This window comes from Callorhinus ursinus, unplaced genomic scaffold (assembly GCF_003265705.2).
Source record: "Callorhinus ursinus isolate GAN/ISIS: 27379988/994484 unplaced genomic scaffold, GSC_fseal_2.0 scaffold30, whole genome shotgun sequence".
NCBI lineage: Eukaryota > Metazoa > Chordata > Mammalia > Carnivora > Otariidae > Callorhinus > Callorhinus ursinus.
In genome coordinates, this window is record NW_027397092.1 from 13812702 (window position 1) to 13831223 (window position 18522).

At 37.8% G+C, this 18522-nt stretch overlaps 1 protein-coding gene across 1 annotated transcript in view; it reads left to right on the forward strand.

Annotated features, from left to right (window-relative positions):
* ADAMTS19 (ADAM metallopeptidase with thrombospondin type 1 motif 19) overlaps positions 1-18522 on the forward strand; it is a 252836-nt gene that overhangs the window by 33397 nt on the left and 200917 nt on the right. The window contains exon 3 of the mRNA XM_025860822.2: positions 17816-17981. Coding sequence (XP_025716607.2) covers positions 17816-17981 — 166 coding nt within the window. The remainder of the gene's footprint in view (positions 1-17815; positions 17982-18522) is intronic.

The following is an 18522-nucleotide window of genomic DNA, read 5'->3' on the forward strand; positions in this document are numbered from 1 at the left end:
ATAAAGTGCTTTCACATATATCATTTCATTTAATGGACAGGAAGCTGTTATTCATAAGATAGGAAAGGGTTGCTTTAATTTCACTCTTAATGTTGCCTTTGTCCTGGCTAAGCTTTGCACAGACGCTCACACCCATTTTTATCTGCCAAGCATCAGCCTAGCTCCTAAGGCTGAAAAGTGAACAAAATTTGGCATGAGTGTTTTTTAAATGAATGAGTGGTGTTTAAGGAAATTAATCCGGAGTATAGAATACATTTAGAAATGTTACAAAGCCTCAGTAGTCTATGAAGATCAGACTTTTAATGTCACAACTGGGCCTATCTAGCTTTCTTTCATAGTTTTGGTTTACTACCCAAGTCAGTAGGTAGTAATTCTGACATTATCACATACAGGCTAGCATGTATTGAGTGCCCATTATGAAAATTAAAGTATGATTTATACACTTAATTAAAACTGTTGGTGGGTCTTCTCATCTTCAAGCTCATTATCAAAAGAAAAAGAAAGGTGATGTGACAGAAGTGAGAGGAAACAGTGCCTGTTGAATTCTCTTTCCTGTGTTCATCTGTGTAATTTGGAATGTGTTAATCATCTGTAAGGTCCTTTTGGTAACCACAGTGATCTCGTCTCCATAGCCTGTGGTGAGATGCTCAGTGATGTCCCTGTGAAGAAGCCCATTTCAAAATTTACTGGCCTGTGGCAGCTTCAGTTTTCAAACAGAACTGCAAGGCCCTTAACCTTTCCTTTATTTATTCAGTGATCTCAGATCTTCCATTTTATCTTTTATGAGAATCTTTCCCAGACCATTGGCTCTTAGTTTCCTGGATGGATGCATGGCTCAGTTATAATTTCCCAAGATTGCTTGTTTTCATATTTTCTAGGAAGCATACTCTGAGTTATACAGATGCTTTGGAAGCATCCACATTTTGTGATTAGGGCTTTGGCTCTCTTTTTGGAATGATAACATAGTGTTTGTTTTGAACGTTGTTGTTGATGAGATTTTTTTACAGGTTAAACTGTTAATTTCTCAGGTGTCGGGATCAACACACCTTAGTGTTTTTTACTCTAACAGTGAAAAAATAAGCACCAAGGAGGTTATATGACTTGCTTACGCTAACACTGGCCCCATGTGATGAAGTACTGAATTTAGTCTTTCAGTGGTCCTATCCTCTGCCTTACTTACCCTTTATGCTTAAGGTTTGTTCTGGATAGGTTGAGTTGTATGAAATTGTCAATATATGAATGTCTGAAATACAATAAAAAGCAATTTCATATGCTACAACCTATAAACATACCCCAAACACCGAAAAACTCCATTTAGGAAAAGCTCTTTCTACATGCAGCTAAAACTGAATATATATATTTTTAAGTTTAGTACTAAGTTTACAGGAAAAAAACCTTAGTCATTAGTAATTGCAGACAGAATGCCAGAGGTAACAAGCTTACTTGTGGAGCTCCTTGGCTCCTTTATATTAAGAGTGTGAACTTAGGAGCCATTGTGTGGGTTTGAATCCACACTCCCCTATTATAATCGTACTGTGTAACCTTAGACAATTGACTTACCCTCTCAGGGTCTCTGTCTTCACCTTTTAAGATGTAGTAAGTTACTTAGAACTTATCTGGCATCACTGTAAGGGCTTTAAATGTGTTTAAGAAAAATGGAAATGAGGAACGGAAAATATTTTAGTCAGTTCATGAAATAATCTTCTCGACTTTTAGAAATGCTACCTATTAGATATTTTTTATTAATTAAGTGAATGAGGAATATTAAATTAGGTTAATAAGTAGTGGTATACCCATGTGCCACTTGTACATCAATTTGATTAAATAGGTCTGAATGAAAACATATAAACCTAACTAGCCCTTGCATTCCAGGAAATGTCTGTTGGTTGATTGAGCAGTGAAATGAAGTTCTCTCACTAACATTCTTCCACCAAAATTCCTTTCAAATTTTTAGTGCTAACGTGGCCTCTAGGATCTGATTTCCAAAAGGACTCTGACACTTCCTCATTCAAGTACAAATAAATGACACAGTGACTTCTCATGGCCAAGTGATCAAAGTAACTATAAAATGCATACCCGCAGAAATGATGGGTTGATTTCTTTGTTTTCCTGTAACCTTCAATTTCCTACACAGCCTTCAAAAATTTCAGAAGAATGTGTAGGAAATAGAAATGAGAAGAGAATGCTCATGGGTAGCCAGCTAGGGACTGTGCTAAGTACTTTACAAGGTAAGAATAAATTCATAATATTGTAAGAAAGGTACACAAAGTGCTAAAATTCATATGTTGAGTCTACCAAATAAAAAATAATTAATTTCAAGCTTTTGAAAGGTGGAATAAGTACTGGCCACGTGGCATTGAAGTCTAGTTAGGTAACGAGACAAGAAAGTCCCTAACCCTTCAAATAAATCCATGTGTTCTGATACAGATGTGTCATTTCATCCTAGATTACTAAGAGAATTTGCAGAGGCAATTTTCCCCATCTTCCATTAAAATTGATATTGCATTTAGCATTAATGAAATAAGGAATTGAATGGTAGTTCTAACTTTTTATTTGAATTATAAACAAATAAATATCTGTATTTCAGAATAGTTAATTGCAAAGGATGGAGGATGTGGACCAGACAGAGACAAGTATTCACTTGGGGCTACTGATACATTCTTCTCTTACTTCACCCACAGCAGCATTGGGAATAGCTGATCATGCCGTCCCTCCCTCTTGATACACATTTTTATCACTTGCCATCCAGGACCCTACTGCTGCCTGACTGCTCCCTCTCATGCTGCACTGACTATTCTTCTTCTCTGTATCTTCCCAACAGGTGTGACATAGTGCTCAGTCATGGGCCTTCTTTTCTGCCCTGTGTACACTTATTTGGGGATCTTACCCAGTCTCATAGCTTAAATGCCAACTGTACGCCAGTGGTTCCAAAATAAGTAACTCTAATTTAGACCTCTCTTTTGAGCTCCAAGTTCATATGTCCAGATATGTATTTGACTTTTCAACATGAGGTCTAGTAGATATATCAAACTTAACATGTTTCAGACTGAAGTGATCATCTTTCCCACTCCAACCCCAAATTATCCTCTCCCCACATTATTCTTCGTCCTGCTGATGGTCATTTGGCAAGGACCAAAGATCACAGTGTGGTCCCGAATTCCTTTCTTTCCTTCAGGGTGCACGTTCAAACATCGCAAGCTCACCTTCTACTTGAGCCGCCGATAACCTGTTATCATATGACCTTTCCCCCATCTGTAGTCTATCCTCAGTACAGCCACTAGAGTGAACCTTTTTAGATAGGTCCAAGCATGCTCATCGTAGTACTTGTAAAGACAATACATATGTAGAGGAAATTTAAAACATGAGTGCAAAAGATACACACATCTTCAGTGTAGTAACCTCTTAGCAATAAGAGAAGGGAATTGGTTTTGGGAATGTGTGCTGATCCATTTCAACTGAATCAAGAAGTTGTTATATTTTTTAAAAATTATCTACAGTACATAAATGTTAACATTTCTTAAATATTGGGAATGGATTCCTGGACATTCTATTGTCTTGTATATTTCTGAAGGTTTGAAGTATTTCCTAATAAAGAATGGTAAATAATTATAAATAAAAGCACTTCCTCTCTTGTTGTCCTCTGCCAGTCTCTACCAGGTTCTTAATGTGCTACTTTTCTTATAGTCTGTTATTTTAACTCATCCTAAGTGCTAGACATTTTTTATTGAACATTCACTTCCATACCTTAAAATCAAAGAAAATCATACCTAAGAATGACATTCATAAACTAGAGAGCATCCAAGTAAAGTGAAAAGAATGAAGACAGATTTTGTATCAGGGATCGTTATGGTAACTGGTCACATACAGAGAGGCCATGAGAGTATTTGTCATGTATTTGAAATGTGAAAAGGTGCTTAGGAAGTACAGTCAGAACTCATGATTTAACCTGGTGGTGAAGAAGCCTTTTAAAGAAATATTTCTGAGACTTACTGCTGTCCAGTAGAGGCCTGGATTGCTTCAGAGCAGTAACTGCCCTATTAGTGATTGAAATGTGTAAGCAGAATATTAAATATTTATCACAGGTGTTGATGAATGATTTCTTCTCTGGGTGGAATTTGGAACAAAGTGACCCCTGATTTCTGGTTTGCATACACTCTTGTTTATAAATGTCTTTTTTACAATGTGATGCATGGGCATAATATTCCTGATGTGGTCTGGTATGTGCAGAGGGCTTTGGGTCTCCTGGTTTTTACCAGATTTTTTCAGCTCTTTAGGTGTATGATCTCTTAAGTCAGCCCAATATTACAGTAGCTTTTTGAGCCCGTGTACTCATTGATGGGACAAAAAAGAGTAGAGAAGTGTGGGGAGAAAAGACACTCAATTGCCTTCTTTAAGTACTGCCTAGTCACAGATGGGTATTCGGGGATCGTAAAGTTAAGAAACAGGCCATGTGAGGAAGAATTTTGTTGGTACAAGATTTGTTTTTTCCTGCAAGAGAGTAAAACACCAATACAGTTTCTTGTATATTACCTAATGCCATTCAGAATGGGAGTAGGGGAGAATATTTGAATTATCCAAGGGTCCTAAATGGAAAAGTAGTAAAACATTTTGCTGATGTGCATGCAAAATGAGAGGGAAGACTTAAAATCTACAATTAGGAAACACCTTATTTACAGATCTTCCTTGACTTACAATGGGGTTGCATCCTGATAAACCCATCATAAACTGAAAACATCGTAAGTCAAAAATGCATTCAATGCCCCAGCCTACTGAACATCATCCCTTAGCCTAGCCTACCTTAAATGTGGTCAGAATACTTGCCGTAGCTTACAGTTGGGCAAGATCATCTAACACAAAGTGTATTTTATAATATAGTGTTGTCTCTCTTATGTGATTTATTGAATACCGTAGTGAAAGTGAAAAACAGAATGGTTCAGTGGGTACGAGATGGTTGTAGTAGGCGCGTCAGTTGCTTCCCCTCAGGATCGCGTGGCTGACTGGTGGCTCTGGATCCTCCCACGGCCCAGACTCATGAGAGAAGATTGTATGCATGTCACCAGCCCAGGGAAAGATCCCAATTCAGAATTTTTTGAAAAGATTTTATTTATTTTTCTGAGATAGAACGAGTGAGAAAGAGAGCACGAGTGGGCGGCATAGGGGCAGAGGGAGGAGAATCCCTCCACCGAGCAGGGAACCTGACGCAGGGCTCGATGCTGAGGATGCCAAGATCATGACCTGAGCGGAAGGCAGTCGCTTAATTGACTGAGCCACCCAGGCGCCCCCAAATTCAGAATTTGAAGTACGGTTTCTACTGAACGTACATCGCTTTTGTACCATCATCTGGCTGTATTCTCATAAGTCAACGCCGTTGTAATTGGGGGACTGTCTGTATTATCAGAGATACTTAAGACTGGCTGTTTTAACACGTTGGGTGCACTGCTGTATTTCCTGCATCTGGCACATTAGCTGACACATAGTATGCACTCAGTAAATATTGTCGAATAAATTCATTATTTTATTTATTTGACCTTTAGTTGAATCCGGAAAAGAAGTTGCAGCACATTTTCCATGTCTCTGAGTACCAGTGCTATGACCCTTGACGAGTTTGCTCCACTAATCTTGTTTCCATGGTAAAGCGAATTCGCATCCACTCCCTAGGGGTATGTAGGAGGTTGGCAACGTCTCTGTTAATTGTGAGGTCACCAGTAAGACCTGGCAGTGAGGAGTATTGCCCCACATCGCAGCTGTGCAGCTTCCTCCGTGGTCTCATTCAGTTCCACTGGAAGCACAGAACTGGGCTGGAATTGCATGAGATAAGTGCTATAGGGGCTCATCACCATGGTGAGTGGCTCTGCAAAATCACCAAGTGACTAACCCTTTAACGACTAGGTGTACAACTGAATAGGCACCAGCTCGTGAAGTGCTAGGGTGAGTGGCAAGCTGGAAGTCAACTGTTAAAAAAGTACATAGGGCAAGCAGAGTTAGTTAAGAAACTGAAATTCTCCTCATGACTCAAAAAAATGGAACATGTAAAATTCTCTTACTTGCTGCAAAACAAAAGTCGCCTTGTTAGGACTTTGGAGAACCCTGACTGAATGTAGGCAGGGGAGTTCTTTCATTTGGTTTTTGCTGTTCAGTTTAACAGAAGCATGAGCACATGTGTTTGATCATCTTGCCTGGGACTAGTGAATTTTTAACCCAAGCAATGTGGGTTAGGGCACATTGTGAACTGAATGAGAGCTTATTCCTGTCTTTTTTTATATATAGCCACTTCTAGAAAGAGTTAATTCTTATTTTAAAAAATCAAGTAGCTCCTACTTTTCCTTTAACCTCACTAGACCTTCCTTTGCTAATTCCTTCTCTGTTTCTCAATGTTAGGGTCCTTTGGGTTTGGTTTTAGGCTCTCTTTTGCTCTTTATCTACACTCCCTTTCTGGATATCGTCACTCTTCCCCACGGATTGAAAGATTATCTTTTTTGTTGGCAGCTCCCAGACATATGTCTCCAGCTCAAAACTCTGCACTGAGCTCCATACTCCAACTGTCTACTTGATTTCTCCACTTGGATATTTCACAGATACATCAAACCTAATAAGGTCCTTTGATTTATATCTCAATTACAGACCTGTATCTCCCCTTCTGGAGTATGTGAGCCAGAGACCCTTAAGTCATCCTTAATTCTCTGAGTTATTGTCCCTCCATGTCCCAGCATCTAAACCATTAACCAGTTGGAGTGGTCACCCTCTGGTTTGTATGAGCATCTAAAATCAATCTCAAATGTGTTTACTTTTCTCCACATCCTTAGTTCAGCCACCGTATGTTGTTCCTTTGGTCTTACTCACCATAGGCTTGCTCTTGAACTGTTATAGCTCACTTCAGACTGGTCTTCCTGATTCTCCTCTTGTCACCCTATAATCTGTTTCCCCCCAAAAAAAGAACAAGAGTGACTTTCTTCAAAATTTCTGAGTATGCCACCCACTGTCAGTTGCTTCCAATTACATTTCCAATAAAACCACAATATCTTCTCATGGTCTTCAGATCCATGAATCATGCCCTGCCAACCCTTCTGTTATATTTTTGCTACTATTATTATTTGTCTGTGACTCCTGCCACTGCTTTAGTCTCCCTGTCAATTCTTTCATGCTGTCCTCGCTCATCTATAGGTCTTCCTCACTGACAGACTTTACACCAATGCCACCATTATTAATTGCTTTAATTATAGCAGTGTCCCCTCCAACAAGTCTTATATCCTTCCATTTCAACCCCTCTTTTAAACTAAAGTATAATCTAAGTTATGTCTGTACCTTGTTTGTAATGTTAATACTTAGAAAAATTTTGGTGGAAAAAATAAAGTAGCCTGCTCTCTCCTTTCCGTGCTTGATTTCTGCCATCCAGGAGCAATCACATTTCTTTTAGTACTTCCCTTGCCTCTGTATTGCAAAGTAATACTGTTACATTATTTATCCTTTGTTTTTCATTTTTAAAATAAGTTTTACTGTGGCATAAATATTAGAACACAAACATATGTTGTAATAAATAATAATTAAAAAGTGTACATTTTTGTAAACACAAAGTCAATCTGTCTAGTTCCTCCCGTGTATATTCCAGGATCATAGTCTTGGTATATGGCATCCCCTGCCTAATACAACAATTTTCTCTTGCCTACAGTCTTTTTTATATGGCTGGCTCCTTCTTTGGATCCTGCCTTCAATGTTCCTTCCTTAGAAATGTCTTCGTGGGCCACCCTCTCTAGCATCTCAATCTCCATTCTATTTCTCTCACATCTTTGTTTCTTCAATGAGACTTTTCACGATTTATAATTCCTTAAGTATATTTGCCTGGATACCTGATTTTTCCTGTCTTTCCCCCTAATATGTAAGGCCCGTGAAGATAGGAATTAAAATCTCTTTTCATTTTTGAAGCTTCAGTGCCTTGCACACTGTCATGTAGCAGGTATTCAGTAGGTACATTTGTAACATGTAATCATCAGGAAGATACAGTAGAACATAATAGCTTTTGGTCTAGACTGGTTGATAAACTTAGAAGTAGATTTAAAACTGAATTTGCTGCCTATTTCTCAACTCACTTTTTTGCATGTTTAAAGAATCCATAAAAATTCCGAGGGATGGGGCACCCAGTTGGCTCAGTCATTTGGGCATCTGACTTTTGATTTTGGTTCAGGTCATGATATCAGGGTCTTGAGATTGAGCCCCGTGTCCAACTCCATCCTCAGTGGGGAGTCTGCCCCTTCCCTACCCATGCTCTTTCTCTCTCTCTCTCTCTCTCTCTCTCTCTGAAATAAATAAATAAATATATATTTTTACATCCTGAGGAATTAATTTAAAAATCATTCTAAGCAACAAGAGATTACAGTAAAGTGAATGGATGTTAGAAAGTATATGAAGATCAAATCAGTGGCTTTTCTTGATTTGAGCAAAAATTAGACTATAAAATGAGAAATTAGACAACCATCCTAATAACAAAAAGTCAGTAATTTTGGATACTAAATGTTAGGATGGAGCATTTATTTTTCACGTTACACATTTACCACTTTTCACATCTTCAACATAGAACAGCTTCTGTTTATAATCATATTTGTGATGTCGTTTATCTATAATGGAGTTAAAAAGGAACATTTTGAAATTGTTTTAAAATGCGTATCTCTGTCAAATGCTGGCGAAAAGTTAGAGGAGGCCAATGGTTTTCAAGAAAATGGGAGAGAAAGCATATTTTTTTCATTTGTAAGAGTGACATGTATTCCTGAGTAATTATTATGGAGATAAAATAAGACTGTTGAAAGAACATAGCACGGAAGGTCATCACGAAGCATCCCATAGTAAAATCTCTAGCCAGCGTCCAAGAAAAGAAAAATAGTCTAAAAACCACAGGAGGATTTCATCAGGGTTTATTTTTGAGTATGAATCAGATAAGTGATACAGCCATGGAATGCCCCTGGGTTCCTTTCCAGTCGTCATTTTCCCGGGGACCCCTGCGCTCCGGCCATTCTAACCTTGCTTCTCCTTACACGTGCTAAGTTGGTCCCCTCTCAGGGTCTTTGTTTCTCCTTCTGCCTAGAATGTTCTCTCCTCTAACTTGCCCTGGCCAACTCTCAGATCTCTGCTCAGACGTCACCTCACCCGAAAGACCTTCCCTGCATCACTCTCTAACCCTTGAAATACTTGGCACCTGAATTGATATTGTACACATATAACTTTTCACTGAGTAAACAGGACTCAAAGGGTGCCATAATGAAACTGGGGGTTTGTTCCCCCTGGTCTTCTTTCTGGTGGTGTTCACGCTTAGGTTGTGAGAAGTCCCTTGGTAAATTTAGTCACAAAATCTGTCTTAGTTAAAATATTTATCCTGTAATCATCAAACCCTCCAAATTCCCCCATAAAGTTGAAGTCTCTCTGTCACATGCCCTCCACATTCAGGTTTGCTTAGAGCTAATCACTTGCAGTGAAGAGGAAGAGTGAAGTCAGAGTCCTTGCTATTTCCCCACCTTGGGCTTCCATTTCTTCTGCTCAGTGCGCTGAGCTTCCTCTGGCTCCTCGAGGGCAGAAACTTAGGGAGGCTGGAAACAGTAGTATGTTTGGGTGACCAGTGGTGTCGTGGCTTGGCAACAGTGTCATGGCATGGAATTGTGTCGTGGGACACTGGTGCTGAGCATTATGTTTGATAGGTGCTTAAAATGGTGACTCTCTGTCTCTCATGGGCCACATTGATGAGTTTTTGGGAGGCTGTCCTCTTCAAAGTTGCCCCTCAGTCTCTTGGGATTTCACACGTGCTCTTTGAAGAAGGCTGGTTCATCTTCTCTAGTTGGTCACTTTCAGCTCCTGCCTTGTCCCTTAGGTATATGGGGGGATACTTCCAGGCTATATTTGAAACTTTGTGTGTGTGTGTGTGTGTGTGTGTGTGTGTGTGTGTGTGTGTGTGAAATAGAACACAGACATAAATGAGTATATAAACTATCAAGGTAAAGCTTATTAACAGTGATAGAGCATTTGTATGTGTAACTTTGACTCAGTCAAATAAATAGCAAATCCTATCCCCTCCTAGAGTGTGTATAAGTTGGCGATGGGTCTTGCCAACCTGATCATCACTGCTGCCCCCCACCACTGGCTGTACAAAGTCAATCCTCATTTGTTGAGTAGAGGGTCAAATGAATGAATAGCTAATAAATTATGATATATTTAGAGGGTAGACTGTTATTCAGCAATTAAAAAACCAGGCTTATAAAGATTATTTAATATCATTAAGAAACGAAGTAACAAGCTATTCTTAAATAGGAAAATAAAGTAGAATATAAAACTTTAACAAATGTGTGCACAGGTAGAGATACACATGTACATACACACAGGTACCTACCCACATATATACTTTGTGTGTCTGTGTGTATGTTAATAGACTAGGAAGAAGAATACACATACCTATGTAATTATCCTATGTAATGGGGTTTGGGATAATTATTTGCTTTTTTTAATTATATTTTTTAAGTGTTTTGCTATTTAAATGTTCTGGCTTTATGATCAGGAGACATTTTAAGAAAGAAAATAGAAAGAGAGTTGTAAAACTAAGGAAAAAGGAAAGAAAAATGAAATCCTTGAAACGTTCTCCCAAATCTGCCATGGGGGAGTGATTGGGCTCGTCGCACTGAGAGGCCACTGGGGGTGAAACCCTCAGCCCTCTCGGAAACCTAGTGTGCCTTTGGCAGCTAATATGTCTCATCATATAAAACAGTCAGCTCAAGATAAAGTTCAGAGCCTAACGCAGTATATTTGTCTTTTGCTTTGTGAGGGATAGGGCCTGGCCTTGCTGTTGATATCAAATTTTGGACATCTACCATTTGTGAGGTGTTGTGCTTGACGTCAAATCCTCAGTGCAGAATTTTTTAAAGATGAGAGTTATTTGGAATAACAGTGATATGGCAGGGTCTAGACTTCCTCAGATGGCCTCACAAAGGCACTCTTTGGTTTGAATCCTGTCTTTGCCACATACTGATGTGTGACCTTAGGACACAGTAAATCTTTTTGAAACTCACTTTTTTCAACTACAAAACTAGTGAGGTTAGCCTATGTGTCACAAGTTTCTGTTTGATTAAATGAAATCATATATGTGTGTATATATATATACATACACACCACACACAGTGCCTGGCACACAGACATATTATTTTCTTATATTATTGTTTTCTTATAAATATTTTAAAAGAAATAAAGAGGAAAGGACCATAATTTCTTAATTTCTTCGGCCTTGGTAACTAGAAACAAGTTGGAGGCATGAACAGAGATACACACTCAGACAGAGGCACTGGTTTCGTAGAAGGATCAGACGTCTGAAGTGAGGTGATGAGAAGTGAGCAGGGAGGAGCATGGGTCTTGAATGGAGGTAGTGGGCTAAGAGGGGGCTTGGGGATTTGGATATGGGCTCCACAGAGGGCGTTATAAAACCTTTGGGAAGGATCATTGCAGACAGCAGTTGTTGACCAAAGACCTGCTTTGGAGAGAGGAACTTGACCTGTTTAAGGAAACAGAAACAGTTGCTAGAGAAGAGAGTGATATTCGTGGAGAAGAAAAGTGGTCAAGGGTCAAATGCCTTAGAGAGGAGAACAAAGGACAGGAAATGGTGGGTGGCCTCAGAACAATTTCCAGAGTTCAGTGGGGGAAAGCAGAATGCAGCAAGCAAATTTAGAGTGATGTATTAAAACCAAAAACAAATTTGGAAATTGGGAGTGTTAGATTCCAGCCCTGACACTCGGGTGAACTCTCCGTGTGATTCTAGGCAAGTTGTGCAATATTTTTAAGTCTGGTTTTCTTGATTTTAAAACTCCGCTGATGGCCTGATGATTTCTAGGTTTGCTTCTACTCTTGTAGTTTCACGATACTTTCTGAAGCCCTTTGGCAAGGAAAGAAAACAGAATAATGTTAACAATGTGGTCCCATGAAAGCTTTTCCTAAAGATAGAACTTGGGCTCACAAAGAAGGCAACATTGGGAATGCCGGAAGGGAGAAATCAAATAGTAATTTCCCCTCAGATGGAGTTACAGGTAGAGTAGATGGAATAGATGCTCTCAAGAACGTTGAATGGTTATGTTTTCTTTTGATCTCAAAAAGGAAGAAAATGTTAAGGTAAAAGCAACATTCCTTGAGCACCTGCTGTGTACCAGACCTTATGTATTGAAGGCATGAAACTGAGCTCTATGCCCAAAGCCTTCCCCCAAATAGCTCATGGTCCAATCAAGGACACACAAAAACCATAACTATAGTGGACGTATTAGTGTAATAATGGGAAAGGTACAGCGTAGAAGTGGATCAGGGGGGCAGTGGTTACTTTGGAGAGAGGACCAGGTTGGCTTGATTTTGAAGAAATAACCAAGAATGACTGTCTGGAAAGAGAAAATAGCATGTGCAGTGTACCAAGATGTGATCATACAACTAAAAGTTATTCTGAAATATGTTAAAATATAAAATTTGTTCACAAAATTAAAATGTGTTTGTTGGGGGCACCTGGGTGGCTCAGTTGGTTAAGCATCTGCCTTCAGCCTAGGTCATGATCTTGGGGTCCTGGGATCAAGCCCCGCATAGGGCTCCCTGCTCAGTGGGGAGCCTGCTTCTCCGTCTCCCCACTACTCATGTTCTATCTCTCGCTATCTCTCTCTCTCAAGTAAATAAATAAAATCTTTAAAAATGTGTTTGTTGTAGTTATATATAAAGTTTAAGTAGTAAAAATAAAGCTGGAGAGGTAGGCAAGAATTTATCATGACCTTAAACATAATATATCTTCATTAAGGATTTAGAGTTTCCCCCTTTGGGCATAAAGAGGAAACATCAAAAGGGTCGAGTCAGGAAGAGTTTAGCATTATAAGACAATAGGATAGATAGGGTGTCAGAAGTGTATTTTCATAAACTTGCTTGTATATATTTAATACACAAATGCATGAAAAATCACTCCTATTTATAGTATTATTGAAAATGATGTCTTTTAAATAAAGCACCAACAATCCTATAGTATTATAATTTACATCAAGCCCTGTATTATGCTTACACTCTGAACTATATAATGCTTTATAGACTTTATTTACTTAATGAGACGTATACTGTAACATTACCATACAAAATATACTCAAATAAAGCCAAATGTACATTGCTCAGATCATGTAGAGCATCAGACATTTGTGTACAATGTTTTCACAAGCATCTCAAGATGCCAGATCTTTTCACAACTTCTGTAATTGCTGTTTAGAAAAAAAACACTTGTGCTTCTTTCAGTGTCTTACTAATTCTCTAATATACCTATGGTCAGACAGTAGAGTAATCATCTTCAGAATGTCAGGACATTGACTTTCCTATCAAGAACTTCATCATTTGATGTTTTCCAATTATATGCGTTCATCTTGTTTTTAGGTTACATTTTCCCATCTCTCTACTCAAGGCAGGCATTTTCTTAACTCTTAGCTAGACTCCAGGTCCTCTTTGCCTTTGCTCATAATATCTCCTCTCATGGGAACACCCTTGCCCTCATCATAGCCAGATTCTGCTATCCCTCAAGACTCTTCTGATATCCTGAAATTATAATGATCTAACACTTTCCTCATGTCCTTTAGCACTTATACTATGGAGTTCTTATGATATGCTATGTATTTTTAAAAATTGGGCATCATCAAAGCCTGACAATATGCAGTTTGAGCCTCAGATAAATACCTTCAGCCAGCCCATTGAAAGCTTACCTAGAAAACCAAGGTTCTGGAAAATAAGTTTCCAGAAAGAAGCAGGGAAGAATGAAGAGAAAATTTGAGATAACTATAGTGTGCTTCAGTTCTGTGTGTGAACGGGAAGTGAGGTCATGGAAGTGAAGTAGCAATGTTAGAGAAGAAGAGCAGTGAGAGTGGACAGAGTGCCATGTTGTTTTCTGATTTTTAAGTCATTTTTTTAAAGATTTCTTTATTTAAGAGAGAGAGAGAAAGAGATTGTGGGTGGGGGAGGGGTAGAGAGAGAGGGAGAGAGAGAGAATCTCAAGCAGACTCCCTGCTGAGCATGGAGCCTGACGTCTCAGGGCTCGATCTCACCACCCTGAGATCGTGACCTGAGCCAAAACCAAGAGTCCAGGGATTAACTGACTGAGCCACCCAGGTGCCCCTTAAGTCATTTTTAAGTTATGTTTGCATTAGAGTTTTAGGATCTATTTAGGAAACCAAAACTAACTTGAATTTGAACACATGAAACATTGATCTTGGTTAATTGAAGCATTTCACCATCAGCGTATTTGGCACATAGACCAAATCAAATTTCGTGTGATTAGAATTTAGTGACAGTGTCAGTGCACCTACATGAAGATCCATCTTCTTGGTTGTCTTAAAGCACAGACATCCACACAGAGAAATAAAATGTCAGAACTAGGAGGAAAATACATGAGTGGTAACATTAACGTAAGTGAGGGTAAATTGGCAAAATACTGAAATTCTTGCTAAATTGTTAAATCAAAGAATAACATTCAACAGCAGAAGAACAGATGCCACCGTATGAGAATATGCACATGATAACAGAAATAAGGGAGGGAACACCTGTTAAACTTAATTTCATTTACAAATTTTGTGTGAAATGTCTCAAAATATTTAAAATCATTTTGAAAAATCTAAATAAGAACAATCTGGGAGAAAAATGCTTCTAAAGCTTGCATTTATTTTAGATGATGTGCTGTACGATGTTCATTCACATTCTTTTCTTTCCTTCTGAAACTGAAAGGACAATATTTGCACTAATGTGAATGCTGCCTAATTGTGGATTGTCGAACACAGGGACCCTTGTGCATAGAGGTTAATATGGGTTCATGTTCTTCCATAGCTTGTAAAATCACCGTGCAGATACAGATTTCTGTTTGGTTAGTGGGAAAAGTGAGGCCTTTATGGTGACACAGAAAACCTCAAGTCTTTCTGCAAGTCTGCTTTAATATAAAGAATTATCTTGAAAGATACTGATCTAAGCTAGAGCACTTCCTCTGCTGTAGGATAGTATTCTGGTCTCAGATAGAAACCCTTCCCTGAAGAAGGAAGGCTGAACACTTAGTGCTAACTCTGCCCCAGAGTGAACTGTAGTCAGACAGTAAATATGTATTGAATGAGTGAGTGAGTCACCATTTATAATTATTCCAACATTTTGTTCCTTTTCAAAAGTGGCCTTCTTGTTTTAAAAAATGTCTGTAGATAAAGTTCTAACACAAATAATTACTGTGAAGTTGTTTCCAAATTCTAACTTAAAAATTTTTATTTCAGAAAATATTTAATATGGTAATATGGGGATACAAAGGTGAATCAGTTTTGATTCTTTGGACTCCTGAGGTCTCCAGTTCATACTAAAATGTTTGGATGCTATGATTTATTATGGTTATTCTAATTAATAAAATTAAAATTATGGTGAACATTTATTGAAGGGTTACCCAGTATCACATTCTATGATAAGAGCATTACATGTGCTTTTCACAAGTGAATGTTCTGGACAGCCCTATGCAGCACTTGTGTGGATTAAGTCACTGTATCTTTCTCAAAGTTACTTAGCTAGTAGTAGGTTATGAACCCAAATAATCTTAAGTTCAGCATCTGTTTTTGGAGTCATTAAATTTTGTATGTGGGTATGCAATTCAGTTTTATTTGGTTTATTGTTCTAAATCCAACTATACTTATAACCTTTTGAAAGAATGTATCAGGTTATAAATTTATGATTTAAGGAAACTGAGCATGTTTGCTTGAGAGGTTCTTACTGAGCATCATAATACTTATTATTTTAATCATCAGCCATACTGTCAGTTATATTAGTGACTTTCAATACTGACTGAACCTCAGAAGCATACTGATATATGAGATAAAAGTAACGTATTTTTGTATTTTCACAGCATGCCTCAGTGATATATATAATGTGATACCATCCACCCTCAGGCCATGTGTAGATGTACTATATCTTTTTTTTAACTTTTTTTAAAAATTTATTTATTCATGAGAGAGAGAGAGAGAGAGAGAGAGAGAGGCAGAGGGAGAAGCAGGCTCCCAAGGAGCAGGGAGCCCAATGCGGGACTCGATCCCAGCACCCTGGGATCATGACCTGAGCCAAAGGCAGACGCTTAAATCTGAGCCACCCAGGCGCCCAGATGTACTGTATTTTAATGATTATTATTTCAAGTTTTAAATATTTGTTACTGTCCTTTTTTCTATCAAGGGAAGATTTTTTTGCCTTTCTTTTAATTACTTTAAAATTCATTCTAGTTTTACATCAGAGACAATGAACACATGCGTGGAAAATAAAAGAATTCATTGGAATTCATACTAAAATTACCCCCAAAATGGCCCACATATATACTACATGCCTGATATATTTTACAAGAGTGGTCACAGTAAATATTTTCTCCATTATCCCCACCCCCAGTGTGTGTGTGTGTGTGTGTGTGTGTGTGTGTGTGTGTGTAGGAAAGACAAGGAGAGGGAGTAACAGAGAGAAGGGGACAACAGACAGAGGTGGTGGAACTGTTATTCTAGTACTTGAGAATTTTATTAGTGTTATAGAAATTTGATAAAGTGATGAGTATTTTTAGATTTATTCTTAAGATATCTTTTAACATCAATTCGATAGAGAATAAAATGAGATGTCATATTGGCAATCACCTAGTCTTTCTGGAGAGAAGATGTAATATACTTTAATGATTAAAACAAAAGAAAAAGTCTCTTCTGTACTTTTAAGGAAAACACACCTCCTTGTAGTATAGATTTAATTTTTCTTAATATTCGGTCAGAAGAATTATTATATTTGAAGAAGTAAGTATGTTATTACTATGCTAGTTATATGTGGATCAGATTAAAATGAACTATACATAATTTTTATATAATTAATTCAAAACAGAATGAAGAACTTTGATAGCAGATTGGGTATGAATAATGCAGGTTCTAAGGGATTATATCTTCAAAAACATTGGCCAAAGAGTCAATGGAATAGTCAAATATATGTATTATATATTTTATAAATGTAATATATATATCACAGCAGGATAAAATAATAAAAATCAAAAAGGTCAAGTCATATGTTCTGTGTGGAATATTTTCCTAGTTATAATATAAATTTATGTTCTAAAAAAGGAAGGAAAGAAATGACGAGGCTTAGCCTCAATCTAATAAAAGGATACCTTCTTGTTATAAGTTCTTTTTATTGATAATAACCATATTTTACAGTTTTTAGCTCTCTGTTTACAATTGGCTAAGTTTAAAAACATGGTGTTATATGAAATGAAACGTGCTTATGTAAGTGATGATTCATTTTTTTTCTGTAATTTACTGTGCAAAGGTTTTAAAAATGTTTAGTAGAAAGCTTCAAGAGTATTTTATATACTAATTTCAATGCTGTATCCCCCACAATTGCTTTGACATGTTACATGAATTACTTTATTAAATAGTGATTGTTGAGAAGTTGGACTATGTGGTGCATGCAATTAAAAACCGTATTGCTCTTCTATACATGCCTACATGTAAGTGACCCCATGGGTCTCCCAAAGTGTGCCTTTAACTGTTCCAGAATTTTTACTGTGCATCTGTTGCTGGCATCTAGCCTCCCACCCACACAGGCTAAGTCTAACTAAATGAAGTTTATGCTATTGCAATAAAGTATGTAAAGATGAAGTAATAAAATGGGAAGACAGTTACCTTATTAGTGGCGTTGCTAAAAAAGCTTCACTAGAATGTATGCACATATGTGAAAGAAAATAGTGTATGAGTAGGAAAGCCTAGAAAATAATTTATCCAAATAGTATTTCTTACATATCTTTTTATGTTATATATTCCAGATGGGATTTATACAGCTCAATGAGGACTTCATATTTATTGAACCACTCAATGACACAATGGCCGTAACGGGTCACCCACACCGTGTATATAGGCAGAAAAGGTCCATGGAGGAAAAAGTCACAGAGAAGTCAGCTCCTCACAGTCATTACTGTGGTATCATTTCAGGTAATGCCTTCTCCCGGAAGGGTTTAACAAATACGCAGTATGAGATGAGTGCATGAAGACTTCTTTCTCTCCCCTTTCTTCCTTTCTGTCCATCTGTCCATCCCTCTGCCTGTCTGTTCATCCATCCAACTACTGCTTTCATACTTTTCTTAAAATGTGGAATCTCTTCTGGTTAATAACAATTAAATATATCAATTTTAGACTTTTAGTCTTCTGCAAAGTACTACATTTTGGTATCAAAAGATGGAGCTCTGAAAGGACTTCAGAGATTAACGTCTAACATGCCCTGTATCTCTCTCGAACAGTGAAGTGTTCCTCGTGGTATACTGTTCACCTCACTGGCATAGAAATGACATCAAGAGAATTTCTGATCTCCCAAAACTGAATACTGAGCTCATGGCCTTATTTTAGTCCACCTCTTTGAGCACATCACAGATATCTCTTTACTTTGACCAGTTGCCTCTTCTACTACTTTCTTCTTCTTCTTCTTCTTCTTCTTCTTCTTCTTCTTCTTCTTCTTCTTCTTCTTCTTCTTCTTCTT